Source organism: Podarcis bocagei (assembly GCF_964188305.1).
Source record: "Podarcis bocagei genome assembly, chromosome: 11".
Classification (NCBI taxonomy): domain Eukaryota; kingdom Metazoa; phylum Chordata; class Lepidosauria; order Squamata; family Lacertidae; genus Podarcis; species Podarcis bocagei.
Genome location: NC_138136.1, coordinates 28,306,740 through 28,328,883, shown reverse-complemented (window position 1 = coordinate 28,328,883; position 22,144 = coordinate 28,306,740). Strand labels below are relative to the sequence as shown.

The following is a 22,144-nucleotide window of genomic DNA, read 5'->3' as shown; positions in this document are numbered from 1 at the left end:
CAAAGGAAGTCTGCCTCCCCCCGACTGCATGAAAGTGAAAGCAACGGAGCTCTAAACCTGCATCCGTTTAAATCCGTCCTTTGATCAGCTAAACCGGACATTTAAACCTTTGATCTCCCCTCTAGCAAGCAGGGCAGAGGGGAGGCGAATCTGACCATTAACTGCATGACTTATTTGGAGGAAAAAAACCTCTGCGGTCTCATTTGCTTGAAAGTACGAAACGGTCTGCCTTCTTAGTACACTGAACTGACTTTTCCCTGTGAAGTGATACTTTGATACAAAGTTTCCACACTGCCTGACTATTGCATATTATAAGAAGAAACAGTATAAATTGGGCAACTGTGGCAATTTGAAGTTACAAGTATTTAGTAACATTGACTTTGACTGCGTTAATCTCCCTTTTTCTTACTTTTTGGATTGTCTCCTTTGTTTTGGTACTTGGAAATTTCGCTCTATGGCCATTTTGATTTGCTCCCTCTAGAGGATAAAGTAAAGTTTGGCACGGCTTAAGACAGTGGAATTTTCCAAGGGAGAACAAATCCCGTGGGAATTGACCTTGACATGAGTGGCCCACAAGAAGAGATAGTCACAAGAGCCAAGATCAAGCAACAACAGCAACAACAACAGTTGCAGCTGCAACAGGCAAAGAAAAGAGGCTCAATCTCAGGCGCAACAGCCGGATCAGCAGGAACAACAGGTCAAGACAAAGGAGCAGCCGTTTCTATGGAAGCTGTGACAGAGGCCCTGCTCAAGATAAACCAAACCCTGGAGTCTTTGACAAAACAGACTTCAGAGAACACACAAAAATTAACAGAAATATCAGCAAGATTAAACCAGAATACAGAATCTATAAATAGATTGGTAGAGGAGAACGCCACCACGCGCCAAATTGCCGAGGAGGCCAAAGCCACTGCCGGAGAGACACAGGAGAAGTTAGAGCCGCTTGCCAAGAAGGTCTATGAGCATGATGCAACTTTGGCCTTGTGGGAGTTACAGAGGAAAGAGAGAAATTTAAAATTAAGACTGATTCCGGAGAACGAAAGAGACAGCCTTGTGGAATACTTGACACGGGAGTTTGCGGATTGTTGGGACCTTGAGGAAGACGAATTTAAAATTACGACTGCCTTCAGATTGGGTAAAAAGCAAGATAGAAAGACACCGAGAGACTGCTTGATTACACTCAGATCCAAGGAGGAAAGAGACAAAATATTAGGATTACACTTTGAAAAGGCCCTGCAAATTGGAAATTCAGCTGTACAGATCTTTAAAGACATCCCAAAATACATTTTGGATTTAAGAAACTTTTACAAGGACTTGGTTCTCTTGCTAAAGAAGAACACTATTCGATTTAGGTGGGAGTTTCCACAAGGACTGTCATTTGACTTCAAGGCAAAGAAAGTGAAAATAAAGACAATTCAAGATAAAGACAAATTTTTGGCAAGATACCAGGAGGATTTACAGAAGGGGACTGTGGACGTACTTGCAGAACAGAGGAGAGCACTGGACATCCTGAATCTCTCGTTTGGACAAAAACCACCACCATCAGAAGAAGAGCAACAACTTGGAGCTGTTGGAGGAGCCTTAAGAAAATAACAAGATGGCTCTGCAATTCCTTAGTTGGAATTGTAATGGGCTCAATGGGCCTTTGAAGAGAAGACAAGTATTTCATATATTGAATAAAGAACAATTGGACTTGATATGCTTACAAGAAACTCACATAACCAGAGCCCACAGGAGATTACTTTCAAATAAAAGGCTAGGACAAGAATTTATTTCATCAGACAAAGTTAAGAAGAGAGGAGTTGTAATATATGTGAAGGAGAAATGGGCTCCAAAAATGATATTCAAAGATGAACAAGGGAGATATCTGGCTGTGGAGATACAAGTACAAGGAGAAAAATTCTTAGTTGTTGGAATTTATGCACCAAATGAAGGCAAATCTGACTTCTTTAAGAGACTTCATGAAACTTTGACGGACTATTTGGATTACAATATGATAATCATGGGAGACATGAATGGCGTGGTCTCCACTAATATGGACAAGGCACAAAGACTAACAGTCACTAAAGAAGGGAGACTCCCTAAGACTTTTTTCGAAATGACAGAAAACATGGACTTGATAGACATCTGGAGAACAAGGAACCCTCTGGAGAGAGAGGGAACCTTTTTCTCCCAAGCAATGATGACCTGGACCAGAATTGACCAAATCTGGGTTACTAGTGGACTGGCTCCAAAGATTAAGAAAGTGGAAATCTGCCCAAAAACTTGCTCCGACCATAACGCCGTGAAGATGGAGATGAAACTCACAATAACTGGTCAATTTAGATGGAGAATGAATGACACCCTCTTTCGAGATAAGGAGATTCTCACGAAGGCCCAAAAGACCCTAAAAGACTACTTTGAAATAAATTTGAGGACCGACGTGGAGAAAAGAGTGATCTGGGATGCAAGTAAAGCGGTTATGAGAGGATTTTTGATTCAACAAAATTCAATAAAGAGGAAAAAACAAAATGAGAAAAAAGAGAAGATCTTGGAAATGATAAAGGAAGGAGAGAGGAAATTAAGAACAAAACCAAAGTCTCAGGACATTTTAAGAGAGATCAAGTTATATCAAACTCAATATATGGAATTGATGAACCAAGAGATTGAATGGAAGATAAAGCAAATGAAGCAAAAAACTTTTGAATCAGCAAATAAATGTGGTGAACTTTTGGCATGGCAATTGAAGAAAAGGCAGAAACTAAATACAGTTACAAGCCTAGAGGTGGATGGAAAGAACATATCTAAACCCAATGAAATCAGAAATTGCTTTTTAAGTTATTTCAAAAAACTCTACACTCAAGGCCCGCAAAATGAAGAAGATATAGACAAATTCCTTGGAAGATATGGATTACAAAACATCTCTCAGCAAAGTAAGATGGACCTGAACCAGAGAATCTCAGAACAAGAGATAGAGGCTGCCATTCAGAATATGCAACTGGGTAAATCTCCGGGACCAGATGGACTGACTTCTAGATACTACAAATCGCTGAAGGAATGGTTGATTCAACCATTAAGAGAAGTTTGTAATGAGATCCTTGAAGGAAAAAGGGCACCTGAATCGTGGAAAGAGGCATATATTTCACTCATACCAAAGTCAGAGACTGAAAAGACCCAACTCAAGAACTACCGCCCAATATCATTGCTCAATGTGGATTACAAAATTTTTGCAGACATTTTGGCAAAAAGACTCAAAAGAGTTTTGATGGAGATGATTCATAAGGACCAAGCAGGCTTTCTCCCTAAAAGACACCTGGCAGACAATGTAAGGAATGTTATAGACATTCTGGAAAAGCTAGAGGTGAATATAAACACTAAAGCAGTATTGATCTTTGTGGACGCGGAGAAAGCCTTCGACAATATTTCTTGGAGTTTTATGAAGAAGAACCTTCATAGGATGGGGGTAGGCCGGGGTTTTGAGAATGGTATGGCTGCAATATACTCTGAACAAAAAGCCAAACTGATTGTAAATAATGTTGTGACTGAGGAACTTAAGATAGAAAAAGGAACACGACAGGGGTGCCCGATTTCCCCATTACTCTTTATTTCAGTTCTGGAGGTGTTGCTGAATATGATAAGAAATGACCAGCAGGTTAAAGGTGTGCAGGTCGGAGCTAAACATTACAAGTTAAGAGCGTTCGCAGATGACTTAGTATTGACTTTGCAAGAGCCAAACACTAGCACGAAAAAGGTATTAGAAATAATACAACAGTTTGGCCAGGTAGCTGGATTTAAGTTGAACAAGCTAAAAACCAAAGTTTTAGGGAAAAACCTAACAGATATGGAAAAGGAGAAATTTCAAGAGGAAACAGGTTTGACTGTGGCCAAGAAGGTCAAATATCTAGGGGTTTATCTAACATCCAAGAATCAGAATTTGTATAAGGACAATTATGAAAAATGTTGGTCAGAAATTAAAAAAGATTTAGAAATATGGTCAAATTTGAAACTGTCAATGCTAGGCCGAATTGCAGTAATTAAAATGAATGTATTGCCTAGAATGCTATTTTTGTTTCAGACCTTGCAGATTATTGATAAGATGGAATGTTTTAAGAGGTGGCACAAAGATATCTCGAAATTTGTCTGGCAGGGCAAAAAGCCCCGAATTAAATTTAAAATATTGACAGATGCTAAAGAAAGAGGGGGCTTTGCCCTGCCGGACCTAAAATTGTATTATGAGGCAGCAGCTTTTTGCTGGCTCAAAGAATGGATGCTCCTCGAGAATACAGACATCTTGGATCTGGAAGGTTTCAATAACGCTTTTGGTTGGCATGCATATCTTTGGTATGATAAAGTTAACAGTGTCTTCAAAAATCACATTGTCAGAAAAGCATTGTTTAATGTTTGGATAAGATATAAAGATCTATTGGAAAACAAAACCCCTAGATGGGTGTCACCAGTGGAGGCTAATGCAGTGAAAAAACTCAATATGGAGGTCGGATGGCCGAAGTATTGGGAAATTTTAGAACAGGATGGAGATAAGTTTAAATTACAAAGTCAGGAGAAATTGAAGCATAAAGTGGAAAATTGGTTCCAATATCGTCAAATAATGGAATTTTTTAAACAGGACAGGAAAGTCGGCTTCCAGGTGGAAAAATCAAAATTAGAAACCGAATTGTTAGAACCCAATACTAAGAATTTATCTAGAATGTACAACTTGTTGTTGAAATGGAACACACAGGATGAAACAGTTAAATCGGCTATGATTAAGTGGGCTCAGGATGTTGGACATAACATTATGTCAGCTGACTGGGAATGGTTATGGAACACCGGTATAAAATTTACGGCATGTAATGCCTTAAAGGAAAACATTATGAAAATGGTATACAGGTGGTACATGACCCCAGTCAAGCTGGCAAAAATCTATCATTTGCCCGATAACAAATGTTGGAAGTGTAAAGAGACTGAAGGTACTTTTTATCACCTTTGGTGGACATGCCCGAAGATTAAGGCCTTCTGGGAAATGATCTATAATGAAATGAAAAAGGTGCTTAAATGTACCTTTTCTAAAAAACCAGAGGCCTTCCTCTTGGGCATTGTCGGCCAATTGGTGACAAAGAAAGATAGAGCTTTTTTCATGTATGCCACAACAGCAGCAAGAATACTCATCGCAAAGTATTGGAAGACACAGGACCTACCCACTTTGGAAGAATGGCAGATGAAAGTGATGGACTACATGACATTGGCCGAGATGACAGGCAGAATCCGTGACCAACGAAAAGAGACGGTAGAAGAAGAATGGAGAAAATTTAAAAGCTATCTTAAGGACTACTATAAACTTAATGAATGTTAAAATGTCGTAGTTTCCAGAAACAAAGGGGTACAGGGACATAAGGTTAGAGTGTAAGAGAGGACTAAGATGATAGAGATTGGAAAGTAATAACTGGGAGTTGCTAGTTGAATTATGGACATTGGGATGCAGAGAGGGGGGGTATGGGGAAGTCCTAGAAAGGAGGTTTATGAAAATATGTTTGAAACTATACGTGTATGTTTGTCATTTTTAATGTTTGTCTGTTTTTCTCAAAAATGTTGTAAAACTAATAAAAATTTTATAAAAAAAAAAAAAATGAAATACCTAATGCTGTACATCAAGTATTATTTACTCTAAATCATCTCTTGTATCCCCACAATAAGGATTTTACGCCTGCTGAACTTCATTTCCGGAAGGAAGAAGTATTGCAACGCCCTTTAGTGTCTTACAGGTTGCTTCCAGATCCACAGTGGAAGGGTCCAACTTCCTTGATTTCCTGGGGTCGAGGATTTGCGGCAATTGACGTAGACGGAGTTCCCCGATGGGTTCCAGCCCGCTGCGTTCGACCTTGGCGCTCTTCTGTTGCCTCGTCTTCGCCCAAGGAGACACCAGCGCCTTGAAACCGTATTTTACGCTGTTTGCCGGTGATGACCTCTCACCTGACCTCAACCCACATTGCAGTTGGAGACATCGCCATATTGATGTGCCCTGGATGAAGTCACCTTCCACAGCTGTTCCAGTGTTTCCTGGCACGTTGAAAGGCCATCTTCAACCCTATCGCGTTGGCCCCCCTTCCCCCTGGGAAGCCACCGTTTCTACCACTTATCGTTACAGTTTTGCCGCCTCTTGTTTGGGAAATGAACCTGGCTTTGAAGGATGCCCTCGCCAGACCGGCATCGCTTGGGTTTTGCCCCCCAATAGCGACCATCCCATCTGTGTCACCACGTTTCGTTGGGCTTGGATTTTTGGCTCAGCAGTGCACGGAGCAGTACATGAGGCCTATTCACAGCAAATGGGCTCCTGTATCTGCAGAAATGGCTGTGTGGCTTCTTCTGGATTATGGTTTTTACATGCCAATAATCGAGCCACGAAATATCACGCAGGTTGCTCGGAAACAGCTATTGGAATAATTTACCAGTCTCACCCTTATTGCCCCCCCAAGCAACCAATATGGCATCGTCCTGAGTGGCCCCACAATTCCACTTCACACGGGTGGAGCCTCTCCGTGAACTTTGTGAAACGCCGCTTTCGTCGTGCTGCTCTTTTGCAGAAGGCCAGGAGGCCTGAACCTTATCATCAGATCTGGACTAACAATACTTACGTTAGAGACATTAATCATTTTGCTTCTATGCTTAACCTTTCTGATTGTTGGATGTGTATGCATATCCCTCCTCAATCAAAAAGATCTGGCATTTTATTACATGGTATTCCTATAAATGCTTCATATAAGATTAGTAATAATATGAAGGACAATCGCATAAGTTTACCTCCTGTATTTCTATCGCTTGTAGAATACGCTCCTTATTGTTTTCGTTTTAATCATAATAGCAAAAATTTTTTAGGTCATTATCCATATTGTAATTGGACATATGAGTATGTTAATGGATCTTCTTGTTTTCTTAATGTTACAACCATGAGTGGTAGGCCAAAGGTCTTAATTAATAATGTCACAACCTACATGACCTATGAACAACAAGCTGCGTGTAGAGACTTTTATGTTTGGTTCGACTGGATGAGAAAGAGCAGCAGAACTACATGTTTGCTTCAATCTGATTTATGGTTATTTTGTGGCACAGATGCCTACAAAGAAATCCCCTCTGCCTTTTCTGGTACCTGCACGTTAGGTATAGTAGTACCCTTGGTGTATAAAATAGATAAGCTCCCAGCGGTCCGTTTGCGTAACAGAAGGGAAGTACAATCACCTATTTCTCAATATACAGGGACAGCTATTTCTAGGTCTCTTCTGCCTTCTTTAGGTGCAGCCATGAATTACCGTGATTTACATAAATTGGCAAACTGGACAGAAAATTTGTTCAATTCCACCATCTTGGCTTTAAAAATGATTAACAAAGAAATGTCAGAAATAAGAAATGTAGTTCTTCAACATCGTTATGCTTTAGATGTGATCCTTGCTTCTAAAGGTGGAATTTGTGCCTTAATTCATTCTCATTGCTGTATGTATATAACCGATCAATCGACCAATATCTCTGCTACTATTGATTATATGGAACAAATGATAGCCCATAATCCTTTGAATCCACCTGAAGGTTTTGATCCATGGGAGTGGTTGTTTTCTTGGTTGCCTAATGGATTATGGTTAAGAAAAATATTATTGATTGTAATTGCATGTATTGCTGGCTTCATTATGGTGTGTTGTTGCATTCAATGCATACCCTCTTTGATTTCCCAATGCACTGCATGGTGGTACCGACCACGGCCCACCACAGGGGTTACAAGAGGAATTTATGTTGCAAAGTGTAGACGCTTAGGCAATGAAGTGTATGATTTGGACTAATGGTCCCTCTTTTCCTCTAATAATATAAACAAGAAAAGGGGACATGTGGGAAAATGATTGCTTGTACATGAGAGCATGAGCAAAGTTCTTATTGTTGCAGGGTGATCTCATAGCCAGAAGCATCCTTGGAGCATGAACAGCGCGTGAACAGCTCGTGCTGTCCTACATGATTGGTCAACTAACATAGCCTGATCGCTCGCACGGTCTAGTGCGCATGTTCTTATCTGCTGGCTAGAACAAATTGCTTGGCTTGTATTTTGTATCTTTCTGATTTCACACAAAAAAAGCTGTGCTGCATTAGCCCTAGGAGCAGCCATATTAGCCCTAGGAGCAGCCATATTTCGGAACCTATCTTGGTGTGAGACTGATTTTTCCCTGGATGCCGAGCTGCAACTCGACACCACTCTAAAATTAACACTCAGTCCCACAGCTCAGATCTAAACACTGCTTTTATTTACACACACACACACTGCATAGTATAAAAGTGTTTTCATTTACTAGGCAGTCTGGCAGGCCCTGTTCTGTGGTTATGCATTAAAAAGAGCAAAGCACTGCCTTTTCAGCATTCATAAAATAATGCTTTCAGTGCCACTCAATGAGGGTCAGCAATAAATCTATTTGAGGCAATTTGTTATTTGCTGCAATACAGATAAAAAGTGATTCAGAATGTGTTAAGCTTATTACAATGACTAGACTATCACATTGAATTATTCCTCATTATATGCCCAAAGCATTATCTCTGAAGCAAATGAAACCTAGAGCACCGGGATTATCTAACTACCACTCAAAGGAGATTTACTGTTTTTGTTCAAGGAGTTCTTTACATAAGATTTTACATATTCACAAGTAATGTTTTGCATGCCTGTGACATTCGGAAAATCCAAGGCTACAGTGACAAACATTAATAGCTTTTCCATTTTAATAGCAATTCAGAGGGCTACTGTGGTTTCAAGACAGATGTTATTAATAATAAAATCCAGAAGTAAGACTCAAAGCAGCAATTTCTTCCCAACTTCACAGTGGTACTCAATGCCAAGTAGGAGAGTCAAGCAAATACCATTTGAAGCTTTCAGTCTTGGCACACCACCTCACTCCATCACTTTCCAGTTACATTTCCGGCACCCAGGTGAGGAGCACTTTTAACTTACTCCAGGTGGTGATGGTGGCAGAATAGCTAGCAAGCAAGCGTCAGAGCATCAGGGTCTGGCTAGACACTGAGGATACTGGATGCTGATGACTGGGCACCAGGACAGGCAGAGCTGGAGTCTGACTTGGAAGGAGGGATCAGTGATCTGGGGGAGCCTTTAACAGCCAGGAGATGAAAGTCAGAGGCAGGAGAAGCTACCGGATCAGAGAATGAAGAAAAGGTGCAGGAGGAGGGAGAGATAGCGCAGGCTGGTGTAGAGTCAAGACAGAAGGGGGATGTTATTCCAAAGAAAGATGATTTCAAAGTAAGACAGCAATGCAAGAGTCATATTACTATATATAATCAAATGCAAACAAGACCATAAAAAAAAATCCTGAAGTGGTAAATGCAAGGATGCCTAACCTTTTTGGCCTAAATTCAAGTAATAAATTGACGCAGCAAAATAAATACTACTCAGGACCATCTAAAAGGGGCTAATATTTTCTGTGGTGAGCTAGCTTCTTCCCAGTGCCTATTCAGCCTATATCTGAAAGTACAGTATCAAATCTTCCTATAAATTCCAGAATTTAAATTTAGTTCATATTTAAATTTCAACAGAGAGCAATCCTGATTATTAACCTGTATATGTCTTTTCATTGTTTCATATAACCAAAGGTTTCCATCATCACAGAGCCTTCAACATACAAGGTTGGATTCAAAAATGCCCTCCATTTGTCAGAAAACGAGGCGCTTTTGATTCAACCTAATTAGTTTGAATGCAAGTAGAAGCCTTTACATAATTGTGGGGAACTGTTACACGTGCCAAATAATACCTGTTCCGCATTTGCAAGAACTCAATCTTTCCATGTGGCAGCACCAATACTTTGGAATTCCCTGCCTATCAATACTAGGCCTTCTTAAAAAGGTAAAGGTACCCCTGCCCGTACGGGCCAGCCTTGACAGACTCTGGGGTTGTGCGCCCATCTCACTCAAGAGGCCGGGGGCCAGTGCTGTCCGGAGACACGTCCGGGTCACGTGGCCAGCGTGACAAAGCTGCATCTGGCGAGCCAGCGCAGCACACGGAACGCCGTTTACCTTCCCGCTGGTAAGCGGTCCCTCTTTATCTACTTGCACCAGGGGGTGTTTTCAAACTGCTAGGTTGGCAGGCGCTGGGACCGAGCAGCAGGAGCGCACCCCGACGCGGGGATTCGAACCGCCGACCTTTCGATCGGCAAGCCCTAGGTGCTGAGGCTTTGACCCACAGCGCCACCCGCGTCCCTACTAGGCCTTCTTAGTACCTGCTAAAAATGTATTAGTTGACAAGCCTACCCAGATTTTTAGACAGTTGCTTCAAGTTTTAATCTGTAGTCTATTGTTATTTTAACTTTTTGAAAGTTGTAAACTGTTGTTGCTAATTCTTATTGATAGCTTTATCGTTTTATCTTTTTTTGTAAACTGCTTCCAGGGAAATTTTGTAACACTCAAATGGAAATTGCATGAAATAAATAAATAAGGAGCTGCTTCATCATAGGCTAAGGTGCACTTTAAGATATTACAAGGCTTTTTGTTGGTTTTGGTGCAACAGACCAACAAAGCTTCTCCGCTGGAGATTGTTACAAGCGTAGCATGTTCAGTGCACAAATATTAAAATAAAAATGTATAAAATTTAACCAAGGTAGGTTAACCTTTCCAGCCTCTGCAGAGTGTTTTATGTAAAAACAGTGTTTGATCAACATATTCTTACCTCTTCGATCACGAGCTGCTAGATTATGACCTCTTTTTAACGTAATGTCCAACTGGTACATTCCGGGTTCAGCCAGAGACAATTCTGCATTACTAGTTCCAGTAGGATTGACTCTCTAAAGAACAAAGAAAATACATACGTGATGTCCAACGTTATTAATCTGATTTGCCGTTTTGCAAAGTTATGTATTCATGTAACTATTTATTATTCATCTTAATAAGTTATGTAGCAATACTGCAGTTTCTAAGCAGTGTACAAAAGGGATTTCTCATACACCATAAAGTCAGTTAAAATGAAACATAAGATCAGGGAGGGGGAACCCTCATAAGATGCCTGCTGAACTAAAAAAAGATCTTCACCAAGCACCGGAAGGTCAACCGGAAGAGGGCCTGGCTGAGCCCAATCAAAAGGGAATTCCACAGAATTAGGTCAACAATACTGAACACACACATCCTGGTGAATATGGGCCATGTGTCTGAGCCATGGGGGACCACTAAAAATGACTAGGAAGTGATATAAAGCACTGAGTGGTCCTTAGGGTATCATGGACCCTTGTAAATGAATACGAGAACCTTTAACTTAGCCCTATAGTGTATGGCTGCCAGTGCAAACTTTTAAGCACTGGCACTATGTGCTGATGATAGACTGCTCCCACCAGTGCTCTAGTTTCAGCATTTTGTACCAGCTGTAGCTTTCAAACAAGGCCCAGGGGCTGCTTCACTTACATGTGCATTGCAATAATCTAGTATTGAGATTACTAACACATGAATTACCATGGAAAGGCTTATCCCTGTCCTGAATGCCTGTAGATGGCATACCAAACATAGGTGGCAAAAGGTACTCCTAGCCACTGAAGCAACCTGAACCTCTGGGAGCACCCCCAAACTACTAATTGGCTTTTTCAGAGGGAGTCCAGAACAGGCAACTAACTGACCAAACTTCCAGACATAGAAACCACCCACCTGAAGTGCTTTCCTCTTCCCAAGGTTCAAACTCAAAGACAGACGCAGCCAATATGGCTTCCTCCAGATGTTGCAGGACCACAACTCCCATCATCCCTGACCATTGCTTGATAAGAGTGCAACATTGTCTTGGGGGCACCCTTTTGGTTACTCCTGCTCTTAATATGTCATGGATGTTTCATATTCATAAATACTTCTACTTAAAGTTAGCAATATACCTAAGGAGCCAAATCATTAATTTAAGACCTGAAGAATTTTGTGATGTGGGTAGATTTAAGTAATTATGTTTATCCCTTTTTGCAACACCTCCTTTATTTTCAAAGCAAAGAATGAAAGAGTTACAGGAGTGCCCCAACCAGCTATTTCCTATATTTAGTTATTTTATTCTGTTGTTCATATCTGAGTAGTTTAACAACACTGTTGCTCACACTAATCTTTAAGATTGGAACAGAACCTACTAGTGATTGCTGCCTGATCCAAGGTAGATTGCAACAGGAACACCATATGCAAATATATGTTAAAATATTAAGAAATGGTTCCCCAAATGCATGTTTGGGATAAAAATAGGTCCTGAATCTGAAAAGGCTGACGATACCTGATCTAGTAGAATCTTCACTGTTATGGAAATTATGGGGGGGGGGACATCTTTAAAGTTGTTACATGTTACAAATATTATGGATAAATGTATACTTTCAACTTGACAGCTCAGGAAAGTTCTCTAGTTTTAAAAATCATATAAAATCAACTCCTTTGCCAGTCTCCTTCATTCCACTGCCAATTTGCTTCATTGGCCAAGGACTTGGAAACCACTAGGTCCCCGCCATAATCCCTCCAGCAGGAGGTCACGTACTCACAGGAAGGTACTCATAGGTATCAATCGCTGGGCAAAGGCACTCCTCCAGACTTGCACTCTTCCTCTGGGCTTGCAAATCAAAGTTCTATTGTCCCTTTGTAGTAGGTGCTTAGAATGTACTTCCCAATACATATCCTGTTGCCCCAACACATTCGTCCTATGTTAATAATGTATAACCCTCCCCTTTTCTGATGTAGCAACGATGTAGCAATGATGCTTAATGAACTGTATGCTGGGATAAGACAGGAACTTTTAAAAGTCCTTGTCACCCCATCCTCGGGGTTCAAAATTCCTCTTTGAACCTGTTGCGCAGTAAACTTTGGTCTACAGTTATTTGCTCCAGTTGGTGGCTGGACTCCTTCCTTTATTCTGCAGAGACCCGTGGGCTCTGCCCAACGAGCTGGGTGACTGAGCAGCCTCGCACCTAGATTTTTCCGTAACACCACTAAGCCTGTAGTCTGCTGGAGCGCTTGGACAAACAGCAGTAAAAAAAAAGTCTAGGTTGTGGATCATAGTAGAAGTAGAACATAGTAGCAACATAATTTTTTGCACGCATTAAGACACCCTGAAAAAGTATAGAACTCTAAGCCTCTGACCTTAAGTTTGCTGCTTCAGTACAATGTGGGCTGATTTGGTTGTTATACCAAACTACTGATTAGACATTACATGAAGAAGCCACAGAGAGTGTCTTGAGCTTAAGACGTTTGCTCCTCCGCCCTTCTTCTCCAGTGCAGAATCATTCACTTCCGTCTTAAAGTAACTAAAGTTTACTTTTTGTCATGCAACCTCTGAAAAGCTGTGGTTAGCTATGTTTAATGGAAGCCAACCAACTTCAGAACATAATCTGTGAGGCTGGTTTGTTTCCACTACAGTAGTTATCTGAACCACATATTAGGGTTCAGGCAACAGCAATTAATCTAAAAAACTGAAGCAGAAATTTCCGTGGCTGCACCAGAGGAGAGGTGGATTGAAGTGTGTGAGCTAGACCTCTAAGTTTTTTCTCATAACAACAAAGTATGGTTTACATCTGAATGCAATCACAGTTTTCGTATGGAGACAACAAAGCATGGTCAGATATACTACCACTCGGCACAGCAAGTTAATTCATCTGCTAACTTTGCAAAGGGGAAAGAACCCAGGTTAAAATTACCTCGGCTTGCTCACCAGTCATAGGCTAAACCAATTAGAGTTCCTTTGGATTGGACATGAAAAAACTCAATTTAATTTTAAAACAAGCGCTCCCAGTTCCTTCTGTCAGCTATGCCAGAGAGGAGGGGAGCTTGCAAACCCAAGGCCAGTATCAGAAACACTAAACCAAAGTTTAACATTACGTCTCGACCAGGCTATTCAGTTGGTCAGTACTCATTAGATGAAAATGGCATTTAAAATTAAAACACTACTTCATTGAACTTCTATATGTATATATTTATAAAAATCTGGTTAGACAAGATAAAAGTAGATTTTTTTTAAAATACTGTATGTACTAAAACTCTGATTTCTGTTCACCATCCAGCTTTCAAATGATGTGCCAAGTTTATATATAAGTATGACTACCTTGGTGACAACAGCAATCAACATGCTAGCCAGGAAACGTATGTCTGATCCACTGCCTGCTAGCTATGTACCTTGCAGTAATAAATGCTGTTGTTTACAAGTTGTTATCATTACAGGAGGGAATTAGAAACAACATTGTAATATAAAATGACATAAGGTAGTCTTGACTTTTTTGTTTCATAGCATTGTGAGAATTACATATATAAATTGCATATCAAAAGTAGTAATGGTACACAGCCAACATATCATTAGACATATTCAACATTATATTGCAGTTTTGCAGCAGATCAACAATAAAAAGAATCCACCGAAACATCTGCTGAAGTTTATAAACCATTTCAGCAAGTACTCTGAGCACTCCAAAATTCTATACAAATATTAATTGTACCATTTAAGGTCTCTTATAGAGGGTACATTGACTTTAGCTGGCTTTAGCAGCCAACCAAAATGTGTGATTACCAGGACAATGTCCTTCTTCCAAAGGGTGGAGCCCTGATTTTGATCTCACACTGAACTTCCTAAACCTAGAGCAAGGTGAGGACAAAACCCTTGGCTTCCCTCTCCAGCTCCAGGCCTAAGGCTGGGATGGGAAGTGAGGGGTAGCACAAAATATCCAAGAAGAAGAAGAATTAACTCCCAGTCAAGCAAATTAGGTGTACTGTACAAATTACTCAAGTCACACCTAGAAGGGTCTTCAGATCCAGGAAGCTACAAATGTATTTTGCATGGATTTTTTAAAAATTCACAATACCAGAGTTTATAAGACTACTTTGATTACTTGAATATAATTTCTGGATTCACATTCAGAAGCAACTTTACTTTGTTATAGTCTTGCTATAAATTATATATATTTTTATAAAATGAATTTTAATGATTATTAAGCAATTCTACACTTGATAGATAACCAAGGTTTATGTCACATTTTCTACTGATTTAAACGTTGAATTCCTGTATTTTGTTCAGGCTGTCCATTAATAGTTCAACAAGGTATCATTGTATACTTACAGCACAGACTGGCTAGGTCCAGTTTTCAATATCATTTTCCAAACATGGTGATGCTATTCCTCCCACTCATTTCAATGATCTAAAAATACTTCTTGAAATTTTTAATTCTTATTAAAAATATAATTTCAAAAATACATTCAAATTAAAATTTATTCCAGAGGTATGAGGTTTGAACTATACACACCACAGTACCAAACTAAAATGATGAACATGGGACTCATTCAAGGCAGTGGATTATTCTCTCACACAAGGATGCATTAACCATATCTTGGTTATCCACATGGTCCGCATCCCTCACAATATGCATGAACAAGTCAGTAGGGCTCTTTTTTTAAAAGGGGGGTGAGGAGCAGTCAAAAATAACATTTGGCCAGTTCAAAAATTCTGGCCAAGCAAAAATTATATTATGTCATGTGATGTGGAAGGCAACTTAAGTAGTTCAGGTCCTGCAGATGTTGTTGGACTATAATCCCCATCATCCCTGATAACCAGCCATGCTAGCTGGGCTCGTGGTAGTTGAGAGAGCCAGGGACTAGCCGTCCCTGATCTAAACTGCTTGATCATAGAAAATAAAGAGTGTCTATTACAATTAAGGGCACATTCAAGTTCAACATTAATTAGGCGAGGAGTGGAGAAGGGACAGAGCAACTATTAAGGTTGGGAAAGAAGAAAGTGGTTGATTCAACACAACACAAAGTGGTGGGCCTTTTAGTCTTCTAGACACCTGGGTGGAGCTGGGTATTCACCAAGAAACTGTTCCTCTCCACTTGTAATGGCCAGCAGAGGAGCACCAATATGTCATCTCAACCTCCTCCAGTCATCAACATCAAGGGGATTAAGATTATAGTTGGACTGCTGTTTTTCCCTCATTCACAAAATTTGTGCATTTGAAAACAGGCTTGCAGCAAATGGCTGTGCTATTCCAGCCGCTATTACAATCTTCCAATATCAGTTTAATTATTTTTTCTTTACCAGTGCAGGAATCTTTTTTAAAAAAATTAAAAATGAGCTCAACCACTTAGCAAAACCATAGCACATTGCAGGGCCAGTCAGACCAGCACATATTACACAGTGCTCTGAAACCATATTTTATTTTTCCTCCTTGTTTGACTGGAAGTGGAGTTAAATTCGAGCTCACCAGAGGCACAGTTCTGCTGGGTCAACTGATCAGAAACAAATGCGTAACCAAAGACTTATCAGCTACAGCAAAAATGTGATCATTCAATCTGATAATATTGTCATGCTGGCCAGAACATCTGTTGCAGACTGCTATTTGACAAACATGCAGTGGTATGGCACTTCCTGGTATTGTTTGCTGGGGCCTTGTAGCAGCAACATAAAGCGATCTCTTACCATACTTGACTCATGGATGCAACTTGCATAAACAGTTCAGCAACATTTGCACTTCAGCTACACAGTCACAGTTCTGGATAGAAGTTTGAAAAATGGGGGGGGGGGAGCAATGCCAGTAATTTGTGGCTCTCAGATGTTACTGGACTCCAACTGTGGGTGTTCATTTACACTTCTGCTTGTCCCAACACTTTCACCTAGGGAAAATCTGCTGTTTAGTGCTGAATCAGAACAAACGTCGATTGGCATTTGTTTCGATTTGGCAGTAAACAGTAGGTTTTCCCGGAGACAAACAAAATACCACTTGGATCTGTGCCTATAAAGCACATGGCAAGTGGGAAACTTCTTGGACCTATACTTTCTAGGCAAGCGGAAGTGTGGCCAAACCCTGAATAATCAGGGAGGGTGGAAGTTGTGGTACAAAAACATCTAGAGGACCAAGGATTCCCCACCCCTGGTATATTCTATTCCAGGAGCTCAGAATGGCTTTACAGAAGGCTTTAGTGATTAAGCCCCTTTTCGTCAGGTTTTAATAACTTCTGTTCCCCATTTGCCCCTTCTGTGAAGCAGACAACCAAGGCGGCTAATATAAAAATTGATGCCAGGCCCCCAGATTGCAGGTACCTGTCCTTCTACTCCATCATATCCTCATCTATGTTGTGTTTTCCCAGTACTGAGAAATTTCAGGGGCATCACTTTATCAAATATTTGTAATACTTGTTTTAATTAGAAGTATAAAAGCAGAGTATTAAGTGGAGATGTAGAAGTACCTGCTGATTGTCCAAGGTGGATAATGCAGTGAGCATGCATAGGTCAATGATGCAAAAAAAGAGACGTTAGTTCAATATTGATAAGTAGAAACTAACAATAGTAACATACATTCCCCCACCTCAAGTTCACCTAGATAGACTGGCGAGCAGGGAGGACTACCACCATTCAAATGGGAAGACTTGAGAATTAAAATGACACTTAATCAGTATCTCTTTCAGTTGCTATCACTTACTGGAAAATATTAATCACAATCCCAAAGTTTAAGAAATGCAGCTGACGTGGATATTGAAGCATGATTATCCTGCAACATACATTACAAACATGTTCCAAACAGTACGATAGTCTGTTGCCTTTGCTGTACCCTTCACTAAGTTTATTTTAAAAGTCTTTTTTCCCCTGCCATGGTAAAATGTCATAGCTGTGAAAACCAAGATTCATAGGTTAAAGCCTTTGCTGTCCTCCACTTCCTAGCTACTTCCATTCTAGCAGAAACTAACATGAAGGAGATCAAAGGTCTATAAAGCACAGTCAGTACCCACTGTATAAAGTTTCACTAATTATTTCCTAAATCCACTATGGATATTATTATTAGAAACTAATATGTGGGAAGACATTACTTCTCCCTTTGCTGTTGCTCACTCTTTGTTTCCTGATACATTCTGCTCTTCCTTAAGTTGTATTGTTTGATAGTTCATTTGATAATCTTACAATGAGGGTGACTTGGGTCAAAAAACAATATACAGCAAGAAGTTCCCATACCAGTAGAATGTACAAAATGTCGCAACTGAGGCTGTTATCATAGCAATCCTTACTACTGTACAGATGATATTATCACATTATCAGTTTAATGGCACTCAAGCCCCAAACCAATGATGCATGATCCATGTGAACAGCTGAGCTCTTGATGAGCTTTGTCAAAGCAATGAGCTGTTTAATTCACACCCACCCCATACTTTAATCACACTTCAACACAAGAAAACAGAATTTGGCCATATACACAATCCTTTGCATGTGTTTAACTGCATCAGAGCCATAAAGGAATCCTGAATGCCCAAACAAAGCTGAGTTTAGAACAGTCTCAGAATTATTACCCCAATCTGATAGCTACTTCTAGTTTCTAGGTTACTGATCAAGTCAAGATAAATTCAGAAACATTATTTTTTAATTGGCAATGATTTTTTAAAAGGCAAGCAGTCAGAGCTGTAAATTCACTATATCTGATTCATCTAGAAAATTAGTATGATTATTCTGTCATTGCTATATTTCAGAATAAAGCTTCATTAAAGGGATGCATCCTTCTCTTCTTCAAACCTACTTATATGCAGGCATGCTTAGCTGAATTCTACTAATATCTTCCAAAACCAAAAATCTTAGTAATCTTAGGTCTACGGTATTAGAAAGTCAAACTAGCAAAAATATTTTAAAAACATCCAGCAGCTAAGTTTGTATACACCTTAAAAAAAACACTCGAATTCTCCTGTTGCCTATTCAGTAGTCAGTAGCATATGTTTAGATTTTGCAAGTAAACTGTAGACATCTGAGAAGCTTGTTTTGTTTCAGCACTGCTAGTAATCCGCTCAATAAAAGACTTAGTATCTTAAATGCATACTAACGATACCTGCTAGCAACTTCATATAATCTGCACATGTCTATTCAGAAGAAAGCCATACCAATAGGGCTTATTTCCAGGCTAAGTGTGATATAGGACTGCAGCCTTAGATGCATTTAAATAATAATCATCCTAGTGATTTCAACTCTCAGCAAATACAGATGAGATATGATTTGAAGTATCACTATTTTATAGCAGCAGGAACTCTTACATCTCTGTGCAAATAATCTAAACTGACAATCTTTTAAATCAATACATTTGAAGCCAGACGCAGTACTGAAAAGCTCTAAAAAACATATATAGTAGAAAATAGGTTTCACGTGGTTCTCTTAAGAGGCTTAATAACTATGAAAACATTTACATGGTTATAATTTTTCCACAGATGTAGCACCTTTAAGTCTTTTGTTCTTATAATTACTTTAAAAAAAACAACCAAGAACACATAAAATGTACCCATTTAATCCCTAAATATAGCCTTATTAGAATCACTAGCAACAGATTAAAGTAAGAGGGAGGGAAAGGAAAAATTACCTTATTGTTCTCAAATGGCAGCATGTTCCCTGTTTTCAGTTTGGAGAATCAAACAATGATGTTTGGGCTTCAACATGCATCCATCAACACTTAAAATTACTCCTATAAATGGGTTATCCCCCAACGATACTGTTTGCCTCCATCTAGCAGCAGTGACTTCTTAGCACACAGCATGCTGCTCTGAACTGCAGTCACTGGGAGGGACTGTAAAAGGAAACCATAGAGTGTGAATACAGTTGCTTCACAGCTTTAAAAGGATATGACTCACGAATCTAATCTCCCATCTCACTGTACTACATCTTTTAGCGTCTCCAAACACTGAACATGAGATGCTGACCAGTTTTGTTGGATGTTTTCAACAAGTGGGCAAAAACACAATATTACTTTTCAAAATGCTTAATATTCACATAAATATTCAACAGGCAGAAGTCACAAGACACAGCATATCCTACCATTAACACATATAGCCTGTTACTTTACTTATGTTATTAGATCTCAAAAATAATGGTTTAAGCCAGTGCTTTTTTCTGGGGACAGCCCAGGCAAAGGTGACTATGGGATGCGGCACTCGTCTTGCTTTCCAGGCAGAGGGAGCCGGCGTTTGTCCACAGACAGCTTTCTGGGTCATGTGGCCAGCATGACTAAACTGCTTTTGGCACAACAGAATACCGTGATGGAAGCCTGAGCGCATGGAAATGCTGTTTACCTTCCCGCCGCAGCGGTACCTATTTATCTACTTGCACTAGTGTGCTTTCGAACTGCTAGGTTGGCAGAAGCTAGGACAGAGCAATGGGAGCTTGCCACCGTCGAGTGGATTTGAACCGCTGACATTCCGATCAGCAAGCCCAAGAGGCTCCCCCGCCCCCCAGTTGTTAAAAGTATGGCACTTACTATAACAACTTCATGGTGAGTAACAGCACACTGGTTTATTCCTAACATGCACTAAAATTATATGGCTAAAACACAGAGGATCTGATTCAAAAGATGGCAAGCTAATTACCACTGCAGACTAATTACCCAGGAAATCCCTGTTTTCCAATTTACAGAGGACTGCCCCCTATTTGAAGTGTCATCCAATTCAAGTCTGGTTTAAAGATGAATACCCAATAGGAAGGGAGAACAGGTGTCTTGAAGTTACCCATCCACAATTAGCACCCAGATTGCAGTCCATACAGGCACATAGATCCCCAGGTCACCTGGCCCTTAGTCTTCCACAGTATGGTGGCAGAAATATAGTACGTATTTAAAATACAGTGATTTCTAAATTTGCAGCTATACATGCAAGTTAACATATGCAAGTTTTATGCAAATCTGTGTTCCCTTTTCTGGCAGTGTTAAGTTGCCAACCAGTAATTACCAGAATGGTAGTGATAAAGAAAACTGTATGAACTACCCATTTTAAGGTTGAAGAGCAAGGTAAAATTATATACATTCTAGAAAAAAGTTCATGAATGCATCTCTTTTTAGAGGAATGCAAGGCAATCTAAGGTTTCTCCATTAAAAGGTTTCTCCACCTTTCCATCTTTCAGACCTGGTGCAGATGTAATATTTCTATCAACTATGGTAATAGTGAAAGCAGACATCTTCCTACTTCTGCTCCTCTGTCATGGAACTCTCTCTTTTAAGTCTGCATAAACCTATGTCTGCACCAAGACCAGTGTTTTTTAAAATAAAAAATAAAAAAGGTACTGGTACTCAGCATGAGGTTGTTACAGTAAGTGCCACACTTCAAACATTTTTTTTGGGGGGGGTGAATTGCTGTACCCTTGAGTACACCAAGAAAAAATCCACTGACCAACACCTACCATTTGTGGCACCCACTCCACAGACTGACCACCCATTACAGGCAATGCTAGTTCTTGATTTCAGTCTTCTAAAACAGCATCAGCAGAATTGTTGATTGACGACGTGATAAAAATGCACCAGGCTGCTTTCGGTACAAATAAGGGTATGAATGCTTAAGATTCATAAAGCAACTTGTTAGGTTGACTACCTTCCCAATAGATATTTAAAACACAAAAAATAAACAAATTGCACACAGGATACAATACAAAAACACAAAAGTCATAAACCCAACTATCATGAAAAATAACTACATCAGCATTTGTTGTTATTGTTTAGTCGTTTAGTCGTGTCTGACTCTTCATGACCCCATGGACCAGAGCACGCCAGGAACTCCGGTCTTCCACTGCCTCCCGCAGTTTGGTCAAAGTCATGCTGGTAGCTTCGATAACACTATCCAACCATCTCATCCTCTATTGTCCCCTTCTCCTTGTGCCCTCCATCCTTCCCAACATCAGGAAACATCCAGGGAGTCTTCTCTTCTCATGAGGTGGCCAAAGTATTGGAGCCTCAGCTTCAGGATCTGTCCTTCCAGTGACCACTCAGGGCTGATTTCCTTCAGAATGGATAGGTTTGATCTTCTTGCAGTCCATGGGACTCTCAAGAGTCTCCTCCGGCACCATAATTCAAAAGCATCAATTCTTCGGCAATCAGCCTTCTTTATGGTCCAGCTCTCATTTCCATACATCACTACTGGGAAAACCATAGCTTTAACTATACGTAAAATCAGCAATGCCTTAAGAAGCCAGTTATGTGAGGTGCCATGATGAAAACAACCACTAGGAGGGTTTCTGTATTTTTCAGTTCTACAATGGTACCTTGGTTTACAACCATAATCCATTCAAGAGGTCCATTTGTAAACCAAAACAGGTTGTAACCCAAAGCATGCTTTCGCAATGCGGCCTCCCAAAAAAATTTCTTCGTAATCCAAAAAAATTGGGTTGCAATCCAAAAAAAGGTTGCATACTGGGACACGCACTTCCAAGTTTGACGTG

General features: G+C 40.1%; 1 protein-coding gene across 8 annotated transcripts in view; it reads right to left on the bottom strand.

Moving 5' to 3' along the window:
* Positions 1 to 22,144, bottom strand: part of MCTP1 (multiple C2 and transmembrane domain containing 1) — a gene marked incomplete at its 3' end in the record, with an annotated part of 198,899 nt that overhangs the window by 135,740 nt on the left and 41,015 nt on the right. For 7 of the 8 annotated variants that reach the window (XM_081212357.1, XM_081212354.1, XM_081212355.1 and 4 more), the window contains exon 2: positions 10,673 to 10,787. In XM_081212357.1, the coding sequence (XP_081068483.1) occupies positions 10,673 to 10,787 (115 nt within the window). Of the gene's footprint in view, positions 1 to 10,672; positions 10,788 to 19,307; positions 19,464 to 22,144 lie in introns of those variants that run through there. The other variant, XM_081212358.1, reaches the window with a different exon arrangement.